The sequence below is a fragment of the Bubalus kerabau genome, chromosome 10 (genome assembly GCF_029407905.1).
Source record: "Bubalus kerabau isolate K-KA32 ecotype Philippines breed swamp buffalo chromosome 10, PCC_UOA_SB_1v2, whole genome shotgun sequence".
Classification (NCBI taxonomy): domain Eukaryota; kingdom Metazoa; phylum Chordata; class Mammalia; order Artiodactyla; family Bovidae; genus Bubalus; species Bubalus kerabau.
The window spans coordinates 11,271,180-11,289,218 of record NC_073633.1 but is presented as its reverse complement, the minus strand read 5'-3'; the positions used below and the strand labels follow the sequence as shown (position 1 = coordinate 11,289,218).

Sequence of the window (18,039 nt, the reverse complement as noted above, 5' to 3'; positions counted from 1 at the left end):
CATTAGCAGAGAAAGGAGATTATTCTACATGCACTGGAGCTTAACAATTTTATATATTTAAATACTTAAAATGTCATCTAGAACTTAATAATTTTCTTTTTTTAAAAAGTAAAAAGGTTACTAAATTAAAGATATTGAAAGGAAGAAGAAACATACCTTTGTGGCTTCCATTATAATTTTGTTGATTTTCTCTTTGTCTAATCCTTCCATTCCAGCTTTATTATCATTAAGTCCCATCCTAAGCAGAAGATCGTCTTTGTAATTGTCATTCTTCTCCTTTGTGCCATCACTCTTCTCCTTTGTGCTACCCATGGTGTAAACCTGAAGAAAAGAAAAAAAGTTAATGGTAAAATGGCTCTTTTTATTATCTGAAAAAGCATACAAAACAAACATGTTTTTCAAAGCATTCGTGGAAGGCAAGGGTTTGGGAGAGGGGTGTCATTTTAAAATGACATAGAAATCAGCAAAACAAAAATGACAGTTAAGATTTTTTGGCTACTGAGAAATAATTAGTATTCAGATTTTAAAATTATTATCCCAAGATTTATACTCGTGGAGGGAAGAAAGGATAAAATTAACATTTCCTGCAAACACTGTGCCAGTCACTACGCATGGTGCTTTACACTTGAATTTTACACATCAGCCCTGGAAGGTAGATATTATTATCCCCAATATAAAGAGAAAAGAAACCTGAGTTATGGAACATGCCTACTGACAGAGATTTGATAAGTGACAACATTTGTGTCCAAAGTTCTTTTTTTTTTTTCCCCTATTTAATGTACTGTATGGGCTTCCCTGGTGGCTCAGACAGTAAAGAATCCACCTGCAATGTGAGAGGACTGGGTTCGATCCCTGGGTTGGGAAGATCCCCTGGAGGAGAGCATGGCAACCCACGCCAGTATTCCCGCCTGGAGAATCCCCATGGACAGAGGAGCTCAGACACAACTGAGCAACTATAATCACTACACAGCACAATGTACTGTATTAGAAATAAATACAAAATAACACTTGCCCTGCCAAATGTAAGTTCAATAGCATTTACTACTACTGTTTGCAGAGTTCCATTCTTAAATCAGTGAAAAAATATAGGAAAAAAAGTCCATCCCCTTGCAGGAAATCATTACACTCTGCAATGTCATGTCACTTCTAAGGTTAATTTCAAATAATAATTCTTTAGGATCTTAATATAACTCTTTATAATTTACCTTCACATACATTAGCTTTTAAAAACAATTAAAACAACCACAGAAAATAGCTTTGCTCATTTTCATTTAGGGAGAAAGAAATCTGAATTTCAGGAAGGTTAAATGAATTGCCCACCACGGCTTTGATAAAAAGCAAAAGATCTAGGATTTCACTCGAAGTCTTCTTACTCCAGATCTAATGCAGCTATCATGACATCACAGCTGCCTCCAGTTTGGGGCTCTTCTACCCTGGTGGCTCAGACTGTAAAGAATCCGCCTGCAATGCAGGAGACTCAGGTTTGATCCCTGGGCTGGGACTATGGTCCATGGGGTTGCAAAGAGTTGGACACGACTGAGCAACTAACACATTCACTTTTTTCATATACTACAAATAAATTGCCAGGTGAATAGCTGCCATGAATCTACAACACATTATGACCATTATTTCTCATTTGGATGATTTACAGCAGGCTCGTTTATTCTACTCTGCCTTAAGGCTCTTCTCTCCCCATTGACCCCTTGCTCTCCCCTTCCCTTTTTTCTATTTTAACGTCACCATCAGTTCAGTTGAGTCGCTCAGTTGTGTCCGACTCTTTGCGACCCCATGAATCGCAGCACACCAGGCCTCCTGTCCATCACCAACTCCTGGAGTTCACTCAAACTCACGTCCATCGAGTCGGTGATGCCATCCAGCCATCTCATCCTGTCGTCCCCTTCTCCTCCTGCCCCCAATCCCTCCCAGAATCAGAGTCTTTTCCAATGAGTCAACTCTTGGCATGAGGTGGCCAAAGTACTGGAGTTTCAGCTTTAGCATCATTCCTTCCAAAGAAATCCCAGGGCTGATCTCCTTCAGAATGGACTGGTTGGATCTCCTTGCAGTCCAAGGGACTCTCAAGAATCTTCTCCAACACCACAGTTGAAAAGCATCAATTCTTTGGCGCTCAGCTTTCTTCACAGTCCAACTCTCACATCCATACATGACCACTGGAAAAACCATAGCCTTGACTAGACAGACCTTTGTTGGCAAAGTAATATCTCTGCTTTGAATATGCTATCTAGGTTGGTCATAACTTTCCTTCCAAGGAGTAAGCGTCTTTTAATTTCATGGCTACAATCACCATCTGCAGTGATTTTGGAGCCACAAAAAATAAAGTCTGACACTGTTTCCACTGTTTCCCCATCTATTTCCCATGAAGTGATGGAACCAGATGCCATGATCTTAGTTTTCTGAATGTTGAGCTTTAAGCCAACTTTTTCACTCTCCTCTTTCACTTTCATCAAGAGGCTTTTTAGCTCCTCTTCACTTTTTGCCATAAGGGTGGTGTCATCTGCTTATATGAGGTTATTGATATTTCTCCCAGCAATCTTGATTCCAGCTTGTGCTTCTTCCACCCCAGCATTTCTCATGATTTACTCTGCATATAAGTTAAATAAGCAGGGTAACAATACAGAGCCTTGACATACTCCTTTTTCTATTTGGAATCAGTCTATTGTTCCATGTCCAGTTCTAACTGTTGCTTCCTGACCTGCATATAGGTTTCAGTTACCTTGCTGCCTTGTTGATGCCCCATTGCAACATGATGCCCCATGGCAACATATATCCAGTTTCATGGGCACAGATTTACTTTCATCTACATGCTAATGACTTCCAAGTTTACAGCTCTAGTCCAAATGCCTGCCTGACATCTCAAATTTAACAAGTCCGAAATGGACCTTCTAATCTGCCTCCAACCCCCAAACCAGCTCAATTTTCAGCCTTCCTCATCTCAGCTGATGGAGAAGGCAAAGGCACCCCACTCCAGTACTCTTGCCTGGAAAGTCCCATGGACGTTGGAGCCTGGTGGGTTGCAGTCCATGGGATCGTGAAGAGTCGGACACGACTGAGCGACTTCCCTTTCACTTTTCACTTTCATGCTTTGGAGAAGGAAATGGCAACCCACTCCAGTGTTCTTGCCTGGAGAATCCCAGGGACCGGGGAGCCTGGTGGGCTGCCATCTATGGGGTCGCACAGAGTCAGACACAACTGAAGTGACTTAGCAGCATCTCAGCTGAGGGCAACTCTAATCCCTTCCAATCAATAATGCAAAACACCTTGCAATCATTCTTGACTCTCCTCTTTCTCATACACTCTGCATCCAAACTGTCAGGAAATCTTGTGCGCTCTACTTTCAAAGTCTACCAGGAATGTAATCTTCTCTCACTATTTTCACACTAGTCTGAACCACCATTATTTTTTTCCTGGATTATTGCAATAGCCTCTTAAATCGTTTCTGTTCCTGCCCTTGCCCTCCTATAGTCAATTATCAACACAGTATCCAAACTGATTCTTCTAATCATGAGTTAGGTCACATAACTCCTCTGCTAAAAACTATTATAATGGTACCTCATTTCACTCTAGAATAAAACCCCAAATCTTTACAGAATCTGTATCACTCTTACCTGTTACCTGTCTACCCTCATACCTAATGTTCTCCCCTGCTTTCTCACTGCTTTGCTGTTCTCAAATCTGCGAGGCGCTCTGACCTTAAGGCCTTTTGCACCGACAGTTCCTTTCTCCTGGAGGGTTCTTTGGCCAGTTCTTTGACTAGACTCCCTTATCTCCTTCAAGTCTTGGGTTAAATGTCACCTTCTTAATGAGGGCACACCCTGACTCCCTATTTAAAATTGTAGCCTGGTTATCCCTCCCATAGCTTCTTCCAAACGCCCTCCTGTTTTGCATAGTTCACTTACTATGTTCATCATTCCCTAACATACTTGCTTAATATGTGTGTTGTCTGCCTCCCCTATGGAAACGTTAAGTTTCATGAGGGCAGTGGACGTGGTTCTCCCGCTGATGTATACTAAATGCCCCACACAGTGCTTGGCACAGAGTAGGTGGTCAATAAATATTTATTATACGGTTGAACTCAGTTTATATCATTTTCTTAATTCTTTTATTCACATAGCAAGGTCACTTTTTCACATTAAAAGACTGGGAGAAAAACTGCTTTTCTGAAGTTAATTATTTAAAAACACTATTAATTTTCCCTTATTTCAATATATACATAAGGACAAGTCTATAGCTTAACAACTTTTGATTTTATAAGCCTTATTTTCCTATGATATTTAATGGTTAAACTGGTTTATTAAAGCTTTTGAGACTTATAATGTAAGACTATTTACAATTTACATATTAGAATGCTTGCCAGGCTCCATTAATATTAAAAAATTCTAGCTTATATTTCTACCTTGGGCAATTAAGTTACTTTGTTAAATCTAATTTCTTTGATTAAATATTCTTCAATTCTATCTAAATATAAGAAAAATCATTGAAGAAAGATAAACAACATACTAAGCTTTAGCATACTTGGATCTCTACGTGCTACTTTTGGTAATATCATTTATGTTATTATGGTGATTCTTCTTTTGTTTTTAGTATTTCTCTTATTTTCAAATTTCTAAAATTTCTCATTAGTACTGGTTATCTGTATTCTTCCCATTAGTTCTCACTGAGTTTTTTTTAGCTAAAAATCCAAAATTGAAAGGGGGAGCTCCTAACAGAGTTGATCACATACTATAACAAAGTATGATAATTTTCCATATTTTTCTGGGAAGTGAGATTTAGTATTATTTCAAACAGCTTTGTGAGGGCAGCATATAATGGAAGTGCCTAGTATGGTGTCTCTTCCCTTTGCTCAGTTGTGTCCGACTCTTTGCGACCCCACGGACCTCCGCCGTCCATGGGATTTTCCAGGCAAGAATACTGGAGTGGGCTGCCATTTCCTTCTCCAGGGGATCTTCCCAACCCAAGGATTGAACCCAGGTCTCCTGCATTGCAGACAGACACTTTTCAGTCTGAGCCACCAGGGAAGCCTAGAAATGCTGATCTTCCCTTTTGTCATATACCAGTATGGTGTCTGCTGCTGCTGCTGCTGCTGCTAAGTCACTTCAGTTGTGTCCAAATCTGTGTGACCCCATAGATGGCAACCCACCAGGCTCCCCTGTCCCTGCGATTCTCCAGGCAAGAACACTGGAGTGGCTTGCCATTTTCTTCTCCAGTGCATGTCTGGTACATGATAAAACCTCAATCAATACTTATTATTACTAAAGTTAAGCCAAATATCCAAAGCTGTGAAAATCACCTGTCCTACTTTTCTCTCTTTAAGATAAAGAGACCCTAAAAGGGAAGAGGGTACACTGTGAGTATTCTTGAAAAAAGCTGATGTTCACAGATCATACAGAATTTTGTTTGTTTTCTTCCAAAGAAGTATTTGTCCTGTGGATACTATGCATTCACATATAGTCACATATATAGTCCCAAGGCCTATGAATGGATATAACTGTGCCTTATAAACAAAAAGTTTCTTTGAGAAAGAAAACAGTCAAACATTTTTATTGTTTGAAATTATAGAATACAGTCTGTTTCACTTCAGCTCAGAAGCACAAACAGAAAATGTACAGCTCAAAGGAAAGAACTCCAGGTCCTTGTGGTTTAGCATATTGGTTTAAAAGTACATTTTCTCTGAAAATATTCAAATTTTTCCAGTCTAATTCTACCACTGACTATTCAGGTTACCACTTAAAAAATGCAAGGCCAACCTCTATTTTTGGTGATAGTAAGACTGGAAAATTAGAAGTTTTCAGAAGGAATTCTAAGTAAGTTTTATGTGCTAAAGTTCCTACTCCTTATAAAAAAGCACACAAAACTATATAAATAATATCACAAGTGCTTAGCATATTGATCAAAGTCACCTGGAATTAATATATCAGGAAACAGGCAAAATATACAAAGGGTAATAAGAGAGATGAAGAGAGGACTGAACAGGAGAAGAAGGAAGAGGGCAAAGAAGAGAAAGAGGGAAAACTAAACTATAGTAGGTTTCAAGGCGGAACTTGCTTCTTATTTCCAACATATGATAATCAAACTCAATAACCCCCTCACCTCCCCCAAAAAACCATTATGTATCTTAAGAACAAATATTTTTAAATTCCTCAAATATTCAAAATGTTTGTTTGAACAGATTAAGCACCCATAAAAACTCTAGACTGTGATTAAATGTTCTTTTTACCATTACAAGAGTGAATTAAATGTAATAAATTAAGAATACTACTCAAATTTTAATGTAGTAATTTTCAAATTAATGTCTGACTTACTTTTCCTTTTTCATTTTTATTTATTATAAAAAAATACCTTTTAAAATGTCAAGAAAATGAAAAAGTCAAATCCCAAGACTTTAAATAACAGATTGTGTTAATTTGTTAACATGTTCCTCTCCAATTATTTTACATACACATATATGAACACATACACGCAAACCATGTGACTACAAATTTTATATGCTGGGAACGAAAGCACAGAGGAATCTCTGTATTTTCATCTTTACCTTTTTTTATGTCCTGGCAAAATAAGATGGACAAAAATTTCAAAATAATTTGAGACAGGATTATTTGCAAGATCTAAAAATTTATATGCATCACTAAGAGAAATAACAGAACTAATGTAATGCCACAGTTCATAAATCAAGGGGATGTATGCTAAAAGAAAACTCAAGTTCAAAGTTCCCTGGTGGTCCAGTGGTTAGAACTCAGGCACGTTCAACTACTGTGGTCAGGGATCAATTCCTGTTCTGGGAACTGAGATGCCACAAGCCACACAATGTGGCTAAAAAAAAAAAAAAAACAAAAAAAACAAGCAAACTCAAGTTCTCACTAAGGAATTAAGGTCTACTCTTTAAGAGAGAACCATGCATGTATTTTCTTCCAATGCCTTTTTACTTCCTGAGTTACTTATTTAATTTATTCCAAAGAGAGTTGGATATAACTATGAGCCATGCTGGGTCGGGCCACCCAAGACGGACAGGTCACAGTAGAGAGTTCTGACAAAAAGTTGTCCACTGGAGAAGGGAATGGTAAACAACTTCAGTATTCTTGCCTTGAGAACCGCATGAATAGTATGAAAAGGCAAAAAGATTGGACACTGAAAGATGAACTCGCCAGGTTGCTAGGTACCCAATATGCTACTGGAGGTCAGTGGAGAAATAACTCCAGAAAGAATGAAGGGATAGAGCCAAAGCAAAAACAACACCCAGTTGTAGATGTGACTGGTGATGGAAGCAATCTGATGCTGTAAAGAGCAACATTGCATAGAAACCTGGAATGTTAGGTCCATGAATCAAGGCAAAGTCCATGAATCAAGGCAAATTGGAAGTGGCCAAACAGGAGATAGCAAAAAGTGAACATCGATATTATAGGAATCAGTGAATTAAAATGCACTGGAATGGGTGAATTTAACTCAGATGACCATTATATCTACTATTGTGGGCAAGAATCCCTTAGAAGAAATGGAGTAGCCATCATAGTCAACAAGAGTCCAAAATGCAGTACTTGGATGCAATCTCAAAAATGACAGGATGATCTCTCTTCATTTCCAAGGCAAACCATTCAATATCACAGTAATCCAAGTCTATGCCCCAACCAGTAACGCTGAAGAAGAATGGTTCTATGAAGACCTACAAGACCTTCTAGAACTAACACCCAAAAAAGATGTCCTCTTCATTATAGGGGACTGAAATGCAAAAGGAGGAAGTCAAGAAACACCTGGAGTAACAGGCAAATTTGGCCTTGGAGTACAGAATGAAGCAGGGCAAAGGCTAACAGAGTTTTGCCAAGAGAATGCACTGGTCATAGCAAACACCCTCTTCCAACAACACAAGAGAAGACTCTACACATGGACATCACCAGATGGTCAATGCAGAAATAAGACTGATTATATTCTTTGCAGCCAAAGATGGAGAAGCTCTCTACAGTCAGCAAAAACAAGACCAGGAGCTGACTGTGGTTCACTCAGATCATGAAATCCTTATTGCCAAATTCAGATATATATTGAAGAAAGTAGGGAAAACCACTAGGCCATTCAGGTATGACTTAAATCAAATCCCTTATGATTATACAGAAGTGACAAATAGATTCAAGGGATTAGATCTGATAGAGTGCCTGAAGAACTATGGACTGAGGTTCATGACACTGTACAGGAGGCAGTGATCAAGACCATTCCAAAGATAAAGAAATGCAAAAAGGCAAAATGGTTGTCTGAGGAGGCCTTACAAATAGCTGTGGAAAGAAGAGAAGTGAAAGGCAAAAGAGATAAGGAAAGATATACAGATTTGAATGCAGAGTTCCAAAGAAGAGCAAGGAGAGATAGAAAGCCGTCCTCAGTGATCAATGCAAAGAAATAGAGGAAAACAATAGAATGGTAAAGACTAGAGATCTCTTCAAGAAAATTAGAAATACCAAGGGAACATTTCATGCAAAGATGGGACAATAAAGGAAAGAAATGGTATGGACCTAACAGAAGCAAAAGATATTAAGAAGAGGTGGCAAGAATACACAGAAGAACTATATAAAAAAGAGCTTCATGACCCAGATAACCACGATGGTGTGATCAGACATCCTGGAATGTGAAGTCAAGTGGGTCTTAGGAAGCATCGCTACAAAGCTAGTGGAGGTGATGGAATTCCAGTTGAGCTATTTCAAATCTTAAAATATGATGCTATGAAAGTGCTACACTCAATGTGCCAGCAAATTTGGAAAACTCAGCAGTGGCCACAGGACTGGAAAAGTTCAGTTTTCATTCCAATCCCAAAGAAAGACAATGCCAAAGAATGCTCAAACCAATGCACAACTGCATGCATCTCACACACTAGCAAAGCAATATCAAAATTCTGCCAGCCAGGCTTCAACAGTATGTAAACTGTGAACTTCCAGATGTTTAAGCTGGATTTAGAAAAAGCAGAGGAACCAGAGATCAAATTGCCAACATCCATTGGGTCATTGAAAAAGCAAGACAGTTCCAGAAAAACATCTACTTCTGCTTTATTGGGGAGAAGGCAATGGCAACACACTCCAGTACTCTTGCCTGGGAAATCCCATGGACGGAGGAGCCTGGTAGGCTCCAGTCCATGGGGATGCGAAGAGTCGGGTGCTACTGAGCGACTTCATTTTCACTTTCATGCATTGGAGAAGGAAATGGCAACCCACTCCAGTATTCTTGCCTGGAGAATCCCAGGGAGGTGAGCCTGGTGGGCTGCCATCTATGGGGTCGCACAGAGTCGGACACAACTGACATGACTTAGCAGCAGCAGCTGCTTTATTGACTATGCCAAAGCCTTTGACTGTGTGGATCACAATAAACTGTGGAAAATTCTGAAAGAGATGGGAATACCAGACCACCAGACCTGGCTGTTGAGAAATCTGTATGCAAGTCAGAAAGCAATAGTTAGAACTGGACATGGAACAACAGACTGTTTCCAAATAGGGAAAGGAGTACATCAAGGCTGTATATAGTCACTGTGCTTATTGAACTTACATGCAGAGTACGTCATGAGAAACGCTGGGCTGGATGAAGCACAAGCTGGAATCAAGATTGCTGGGAGAAATATCAATAACCTCAGATATGCAGATGACATCACACTATGGCAGAAAGCGAACAAGAACTAAAGAGCCTCTTGGTGAAAGTGAAAGAGGAGAGTGAAAAAGCTGGTTTAAAACTCAACATTTAGAAAACGAAGATCATGGCATTTGGTTCCATGACTTCATGGCAAATAGATGGGGAAACAATGGAAACAGTAACAGACTTTATTCTGGGGGGCTCTAAAATCACAGCAGATGGTGACTGCAGTCATAAAATTAAAAGACCCTTGCTCCTTGGAAGAAAAGCTATGACCAACCTAGACAGCATATTAAAAAGCAGAGACATTACTTTGCCAACAAAGGTCTGTCTAGTAAAAGTAATGGTTTTTCCAGTAGTCATGTATGGATGTGAGAATTGGACTATAAAGAAAGCTGAGCACCAAAAAACTGATGCTTTTGAACTGTGGTGTTGGAGAAGACTCTTGGAAATCCCTTGGACTACAAGGAGACCCACCCAACCAGTCCATCTTAAAGAAAATCAGCCCAGAATATTCATTGGAAGGATTGGTGCTAAAGCTGAGACTCCGATACTTTGGCCACATGATGCAAAGAACTAACTCACTGAAAAGCCCGATGCTGGGAAAGATTGAGAGTGGGAGGAGAAGGGGACGACAGAGGATGAGATGGTTGGATGGCATCACCAACTCAATGGATGTGAGTTTGAGTAAGCTCCGAGAGTTGGTGATGGACAGGGAACCTGGCATTCTGCAGTCCATGGGGTCGCAAAGAATCAGACATGACTAAGCAACTGAACTGAATTGAAAGTTGAATGAGACAGAAGGCATTCAAAAACCTACACTCCACATAATGCTACAGACATATAAAAATCACAGATACAGAATAATTCACCGAAACTATCTGCTTCTTAGTACAGAATGAAATATATCCTGATACAAAACACATTTACTAATCAATTCAAAGGTAAAATCCCAAAGTTCAGTTTATACACTCCTATTTCGATGATGAGTTGCATATTTTGTAAAATGTCTTCTAGGTTCTTTTTACAATGAAAATTTGTTTACACTCACATGAAGGCGGAAGTCTAAGAGGTTCTTTCTTGGATATCGTCGCCCAAGTCAGCAAAAATATTTACTTTATCTAGTTCGGTTCAGTTCAGTCACTCAGTCCTGTCTGACTCTTTGCGACCCCATGAACTGCAGCATGCCAGGCCTCCCTGTCCATCACCAACTCCCAGAGTTTACCCAAACTCATGTCCATTGAGTCGGTGATGCCATCCAACCATCTTATCCTCTGTCGTCCCCTTCTCCTGCCTTCAATCTTTTCTACCATCAGCATCTTTTCAAATGAGTCAGCTCTTTGCATCAGGTGGCCAAAGTACTGGAGTTTCAGCTTCAACATCAGACCTTCCAATGAACACCCAGGACTGATCTCCTTTAGGATATACTGGTTGGATCTGCTTGCAGTCCAAGGGACTCTCAAGAGTCTTCTCCAACACCACAGTTCAAAAACATCAATTCTTCGGTGCTCAGCTTTCTTTATAGTCGAACTCTCACATCCATACATGACTACTGGAAAAACCATAGCCTTGACTAGACGGACCTTTGTTGACAAAGTAATATCTCTGCTTTTTTTTAAAATTTTATTTTATTTTTAAACTTTACAATATTGTATTGGTTCTGCCATATATCGAAATGAATCTGCCACAGGCATACACGTGTTCCCCATCCTGAACCCTCCTCCCTCCCCATACCATCCCTCTGGGTCGTCCCAGTGCACCAGCCCCAAGCATCCAGTATCGTGCATCGAACCTGCACTGGTGACTCGTTTCATACATGATATTATACATGTTTCAATGCCATTCTCCCAAATCATCTCACCCTATTCCTCTCCCACAGAGTCCAAAAGACTGTTCTATACATCAGTGTCTCTTTTGCTGTCTTGTATACAGGGTTATTGTTACCAATTTTCTAAATTCCACAGATATGCGTTAGTATACTGTATTGGTGTTTTTCTTTCTGGCTTACTTCACTCTGTATAATAGGCTCCAGTTTCATCCACCTCATTAGAACTGATTCAAATGTGTTCTTTTTAATGGCTGAGTAATACTCCATTGTGTATATGTACCACAGCTTTCTTATCCATTCATCTGCTGATGGACATCTAGGTTGCTTCCATATCCTGGCTATTATAAACAGTGCTGCGATGAAGATTGGGGTACACGTGTCTCTATGTCTCTGCTTTTTAATATGCTATCTAGGTTGGTCATAACTTTCCTTCCAAGGAGTAAGCATCTTTTAATTTCCCTTAGCTAGATGTGATACCAAACAGACTAACTTTGTTTTAGCTGAGGTATACAGTAAAGCACACGAATTTTAAGGAATGGTTGAATACATATGTTCTTAGAATAGAGGAAAAGGCACTGTTTTTGGTATGGTAATCATTTTTTAAGTTCTACAATCTCAAATGTTACCATTTTAATATAGAATTGCATAAGAAGCCAGAATAATAAGGGAGTATTACACTACTAATGGGAAATGTCAACTATTATATTATTACTATACTATGTCTTATATTATTGTAAGGAAAATATTTAATAAAGTCAGAAAGAGTTATATAGGATATTATGTTATTTTTCTATCCTGGGAAAAATGATCTTTTCAATTACCTCCTCTGCCAAATTGCTCCAATTTTTCTGAGCCCTAACCTTGATATTATTTCTTGATCCACTGTTGCTGATTTCTAGATTTCTTATAGCTCTAACAGTCTATGGCAAGAGCTTGAAATACTTTTCACAATGTAACCCTTCCACGTGAAATCTTAAGTAAAATCTCAAACTTTTTCTCAAATCTTCGTTCTACAAATGCTGTACGGCTGTCATAATGTCTTCATATATATTCTATCACTAAAGTAAAAGAATAAATAGGCAGCCTACAGAAAAGGGAAAGTTAATAATAATCTTCATTTCTTTGGTTCTCCTGATTCCTTAGAAAGACCTAAATGAACACTGATATATACTGAAATGTTACCAACTCCAAGACTGTATACTACCAGTTATCAGAAAACAATTGTTTACTATTGATGAATTTTAATTAAAAGATGGTTTCCATAAGAAGTTAGGCTCTAAAAATCATTATTATTATGTCTTTGTCCTCATTTTATACATGCCTGAAAAACAGAAATAAAAAATTAAACATCCAGAAAATTTGCCAATCACAGGAAAAAGGAAAATTAGCAAGAATTGTGATTTTTGGAGTTGTTAACCCAAAACGATTTAAAATATATCCACACACCTACTCTGTGCCCTAATGAATTAAAATTATCTGACTTTTGTTCATATTATACCATGTTAAAAAGAACTTAGGATTTAAAATTAATGATCTATTTCTAAATTATTACTAACAGTTATAAAAATACATTTAGATAGATACAACATAGAGGACTTCCCAGGAGCTCAGCTGCTAAAGAATCCGCCTGCAATTCAGTATTCTTGGGCTGCCCTGGTGGCTTCAGCTGGTAAAGAATTCACCTGCAGTGCAGGAAACCTGGGTTTGATCCCTGGGTTGGGAAGAGCCCCTGGAGAAGGGAACGGCTACCCACTTCAGTATCCTGGCCTGGAGAATTCCACGAACTGTATAGTCTATGGGGTCACAAAGAGTACATTTAGATAGATACGACATGGAAGAGCAGTTGATAATGTAGAATCTGGAAATTTATATTAAATTAGCAAAAATAATTATTCTTGATGAGATGATCTCTTTCCAGGGTTATATCCTATCAATGGTGGGAGGGAGATAGTGACTTGGTTTTAGTGATACTGAATGTTTTGAAGTTTCAAATAACTTTAAAGGAAGGTTTGTGAAAGGCAGCTGGAATTAAAAATAAAAATACATACAAAACTACCTAGCTAGAATAATTTATTAAACTATCATCTGTTATACAAGTAATTTATGCTAACTAAATTTATTGAGAGTTATTGGCTTCCCAGGTGGCTCAGGGGTAAAGAATCTGCCTCCCAATGCAGGAGATACAGAAGATGCAGATTCAGTCCCTGGGTTAGGAAGATCCCTTGGAGGAGGAAATGGCACCCCACCCCAGTATCCTTGTCTGCAGAAGCCCATGGACAGAGGAGCCTGGCAGGCTACAGTCCATGGGGTCGCAAAAGACTCGGACGTGACTGAGCATAAGACTTAGGGCAAGGCAAGGCAAGGCAATGAGAGTTATTAACAAACAAAAGCAAAAGCAGTTCAGACTTACTAAAATCTATTTTTCCCATCAGTTCAGTTCAGTTCAGTCACTCAGTCGTGTCCAACGCTTTGCAACCCCATGAATTGCAGCAAGCCAGACCTCCCTGTCCATCACCAACACCCAGAGTTTACCCAAACTCAAGTCCATTGAGTCGGTGATGCCATCCAGCCATCTCATCCTCTGTCGTCCCTTTCTCCTCCTGCCCCCAATCCCTCCCAGCATCTGGGTCTTTTCCAATGAGTCAACTCTTCACATGAGGTGGCCAAAGTATTGGAGTTTCAGCTTCAGCATCAGTCCTTCCAATGAACACCTAGGACTGATCTCCTTTAGGATGGACTGGTTGGATCTCCTTGCAGTCCAAGGGACTCTCAAGAGTCTTCTGCAACACCACAGTTCAAAAGCATCGATCCTTCGGCACTCAGCCCTCTTCACAGTCCAACTCTCACATCCATACATGACCACTGGAAAAACCATAGCCTTGACTAAACAGACCTTTGTTGGCAAAGTAATATCTCTGCTTTTGAATATGCCATCTAGGTTGGTCATAATTTTCCTTCCAAGGAGTAAGCGTCTTTTAATTTCATGGCTGCAATCACCATCTGCAGTGATTTTGGAGCCCCCCAAAATAAAGTCTGACAGTTTCCACTTTTTCCCCATCTATTTCCCACAGAGTGATGGGACCAGATGCCATGACCTTAGTTTTCTAAATGTTGAGCTTCAAGCCAACTTTTTCACTCTTCTCTTTCACTTTCATCAAGAGGCCTTTTAGTTCCTCTTCACTTTCTGCCATAAGGGTGGTGTCATCTGCATATCTGAGGTGATTGATATTTCTCCCGGCAATCTTGATTCCAGCTTGTGTTTCTTCCAGCCCAGCGTTTCTCATGATGTACTCTGCATAGAAGTTAAATAAGCAGGGTGACAATATACAGCCTTGATGTACTCTTTTTCTCTATTTGGAACCAGTCTGTTGTTCCATGTCCAGTTCTAACTGTTGCTTCCTGACCTGCATACAAATTTCTTAAGAGGCAGGTCAGGTGGTCTGGTATTCCCATCTCTTTCAGAATTTTCCAGAGTTTATTGTGATCCACACAGTCAAAGGCTTTGTCATAGTCAATGAAGCAGAAATAGATGTGTTTTCCATAACTAGAACTAAATATGCTGTTTATTTTAACATACAGAAGACTTAAGAAGAGAATTAAATTCTAAAAGGAATTTTGACATAGTGCAAATAGTATGTGCTTTGAAGCCAGAAAGACATGGACTGAAGTTTAAACTCTGAAATATAACCAAGGTGTGTCATCAAGGGTAATGTAAGGTCTATAAATTTTGGTAATTTGCTCTGTAAAACTTGGGTTTCTGAAGATTAAGGTGTGATATGCCACAAATGTGGAATCTCTCCTTCCACTTTCATTATTACTTCTCTAAAATGTGATGAAATCTACAGGCCTGGCTATAAATACAAGCCTGGAATTGACTGAGAAATCATATAAAACTAATAAAAATCTTCAGTACTAAATACATGGTAAGTAAAAAAAAAATCACACACAAATTGTCCCCTGTCTCCATACACACAATATGCCACCCAACTTTAGTGAAGTTGGAAAGGACAAACAGTACCCACCCCGTGCATACTGTGGAACCTAGCAGACCGAAAGCAAATATTCTTCATGGCTTTTAAGGCTACACCACTGATATGGTCCTAAATTCCAAATCAAGATACCAAGGAGTTATATTTTAGTTTACCTTAAGTGTATGAATATAATATTAAGGTAATCAAGTCTAGACATGTATGAAATTTCAGTATCAATACCTAATGTGGAATTTGACCTCATAATAATTAATCGTATAAATGCAGTCATGTTTGGCATGACTGATTTAAAAATAACATACATTAATGTGTAGAATATATATAGAAATACTTTGTATTAATGAAGCTTGACACATAAATGCATTTTTAATATTAAAAAAAATCACATTAAATATACTTCTAAGAGTAAATCAAGTTTTTTCAGAGTAAGGTTTTGAATCAAATCGCAGAATAGCCTCAAGGGAATCTCTGGAACTTTAGTTTAGAACATGCATATTTTAAAAATGTATATATCTGCTATTTACAATGTTCACATTAACATATAATGTTAATCCCTTAATCTAAAAATGTACTTGTATTAAATAACTTTCACAAGTAAGCAAGATGTCTCTCCTTCTGTAGGACACCATGATTTTCTTAAAAAAAGGAAAATGAATCCTAATGAGAGAGTCATTTCCTAGGAAGGTTGATAAGAAGTCTAGGGGTCCCCAAGGAGAGAGGGGTCTGGAATTCTCAAGGAGGAAGAAAGAACAAACTTTTTCTTCCTCTACATTCTTTAGGATTATAAAACAATAATGTATCCTGCCTGAGGACAGTCTCTGGATTAAACCTTCTGGCTAATTCTGTTATCTTAAAATGTAAATTATGGGAGTAGGTCTGGTGAGGTCTTTATAACCTCGAGACATTCTTTGGATTCATTGGAGAGTATATAACTCCATTGCTAACACTAGCAAGAGGGTACTCTTTCTACCCTCTTCTGATGTCTATGTCAGAAGCTTTCTCTATCTCCTTTATACTTTCAGTTCAGTTCAGTTCAGCCGCTCAGTTGTGTCTGACTCTTTGCGACCCCATGAATCACAGCCTTTATACTTTAATAAAACTTTATTACACAAAAGCTCTGAGTGATCAAGCCTCATCTCTGGCCCCGGATGGAATTCTTCTCCTCCGGAGGCCAAGAATCACGGCGTCTTTGCGTCATTCAGCAACAACCTTTCACTATGCTCTGGTTTCCTTATGGAATTTTTCTTTTTGATTTCCAATCTACTAATCATTGGAAATGTTTCTATCTTCCTTACCAGCCGACTATGAAAACTGCATCCATTTATTTTAACAGAGATTAGAACCATATAGCTTGTTACCGCCTTTACTCTAAGCTAAGACTAATAGCAACTCTGTCTTGGGACTTAAAATCTGGCTTCTTGCTATGTAAATATAATTATAAAAGGTTAAAATAAAGTATTGGTCTTTATTAAAGGGACAGCTTAAATTTATCAAGGTTTAAGAATTTTAAACCATAATGGCATTCAGTTCAGTTCAGTTCAGTCACTCAGTCGTGTCTGACTCTTTGCGACCCCATGAATCGCAGCACGCCAGGCCTCCCTGTCCATCACCAACTCCCGGAGTTCACTCAGACTCACGTCCTTCGAGTTAGTGATGCCATCCAGCCATCTCATCCTTTGTCGTCCCCTTCTCCTCCTGCCCCAAATCCCTCCTAGCATCAGAGTCTTTTCCAATGAGTCAACTCTTTGCATGAGGTGGCCAAAGTACTGGAGTTTCAGCTTTAGCATCATTCCTTCCAAAGAAATCCCAGGGCTGATCTCCTTCAGAATGGACTGGTTGGCATTAGCATATTTGTAAAACCTACTAAGATAATATTTTTGCCAAAAACCACTTGCCCAGTAACAGTAAGCTATTATGGTTAACTCAGTTCAGTTCAGTTCCATCGCTCAGTCGTGTCCGACTCTTTGCAACCCCATGAACCGCAGCATGACAGGCCTCCCTGTCCATCACCAACACCCAGAATTTACCCAAACCCATGGGTTTATATCCTGATACAAAACACATTTACTAATCAATTCAAAGGTAAAGTCCCAAAGTTCAGCTTATACATTCCTATTTCGATGATGAATTGCATATTTTGTAAAATGTCTTCTAGGTTTTTTTTACAGTGAAAATTTTGTTTACACTCTCCTTTAGGATGGACTGGTTGGATCTCCTTGCAGTCCAAGGGACTCTCAAGAGTCTTCTCCAACACCACAGTCCAACTCTCACATCCATACATGACTACTGGAACTAACCCTGTTATTAAATCTGTACATAGTATTGAATTATGAAAATTGATCAAATTTGGCAGTAGTTTCCAGCATGTGAAGCACTTATTTTTATACTGCCAAGTACAATAAGAAACAAAATTTCATTTACAAATGAAATATGCATTTCCTAATACTACTAAAATAAACTTTAATAATACATCATGCTGCTGCTGCTAAGTCGCTTCAGTTGTGTCCGACTCTGTGCGACTCCATAGACGGTAGCCCACCAGGCTCCCCTGTCCCTGGGATTCTCCAGGCAAGAACACTGGAGTGGATTGCCATTTCCTTCTCCAATGCATGA

General features: G+C 39.0%; 1 protein-coding gene across 5 annotated transcripts in view; it reads right to left on the bottom strand.

Moving 5' to 3' along the window:
• The window catches only part of POLK (DNA polymerase kappa), a 79,500-nt gene that overhangs the window by 38,317 nt on the left and 23,144 nt on the right, over positions 1 to 18,039 (bottom strand). For all 5 annotated transcript variants that reach the window (XM_055536586.1, XM_055536587.1, XM_055536582.1 and 2 more), the window contains one exon: positions 157 to 321. In XM_055536586.1, coding sequence (XP_055392561.1) covers positions 157 to 312 — 156 coding nt within the window. In that variant the 5' untranslated portion in view covers positions 313 to 321. The remainder of the gene's footprint in view (positions 1 to 156; positions 322 to 18,039) is intronic.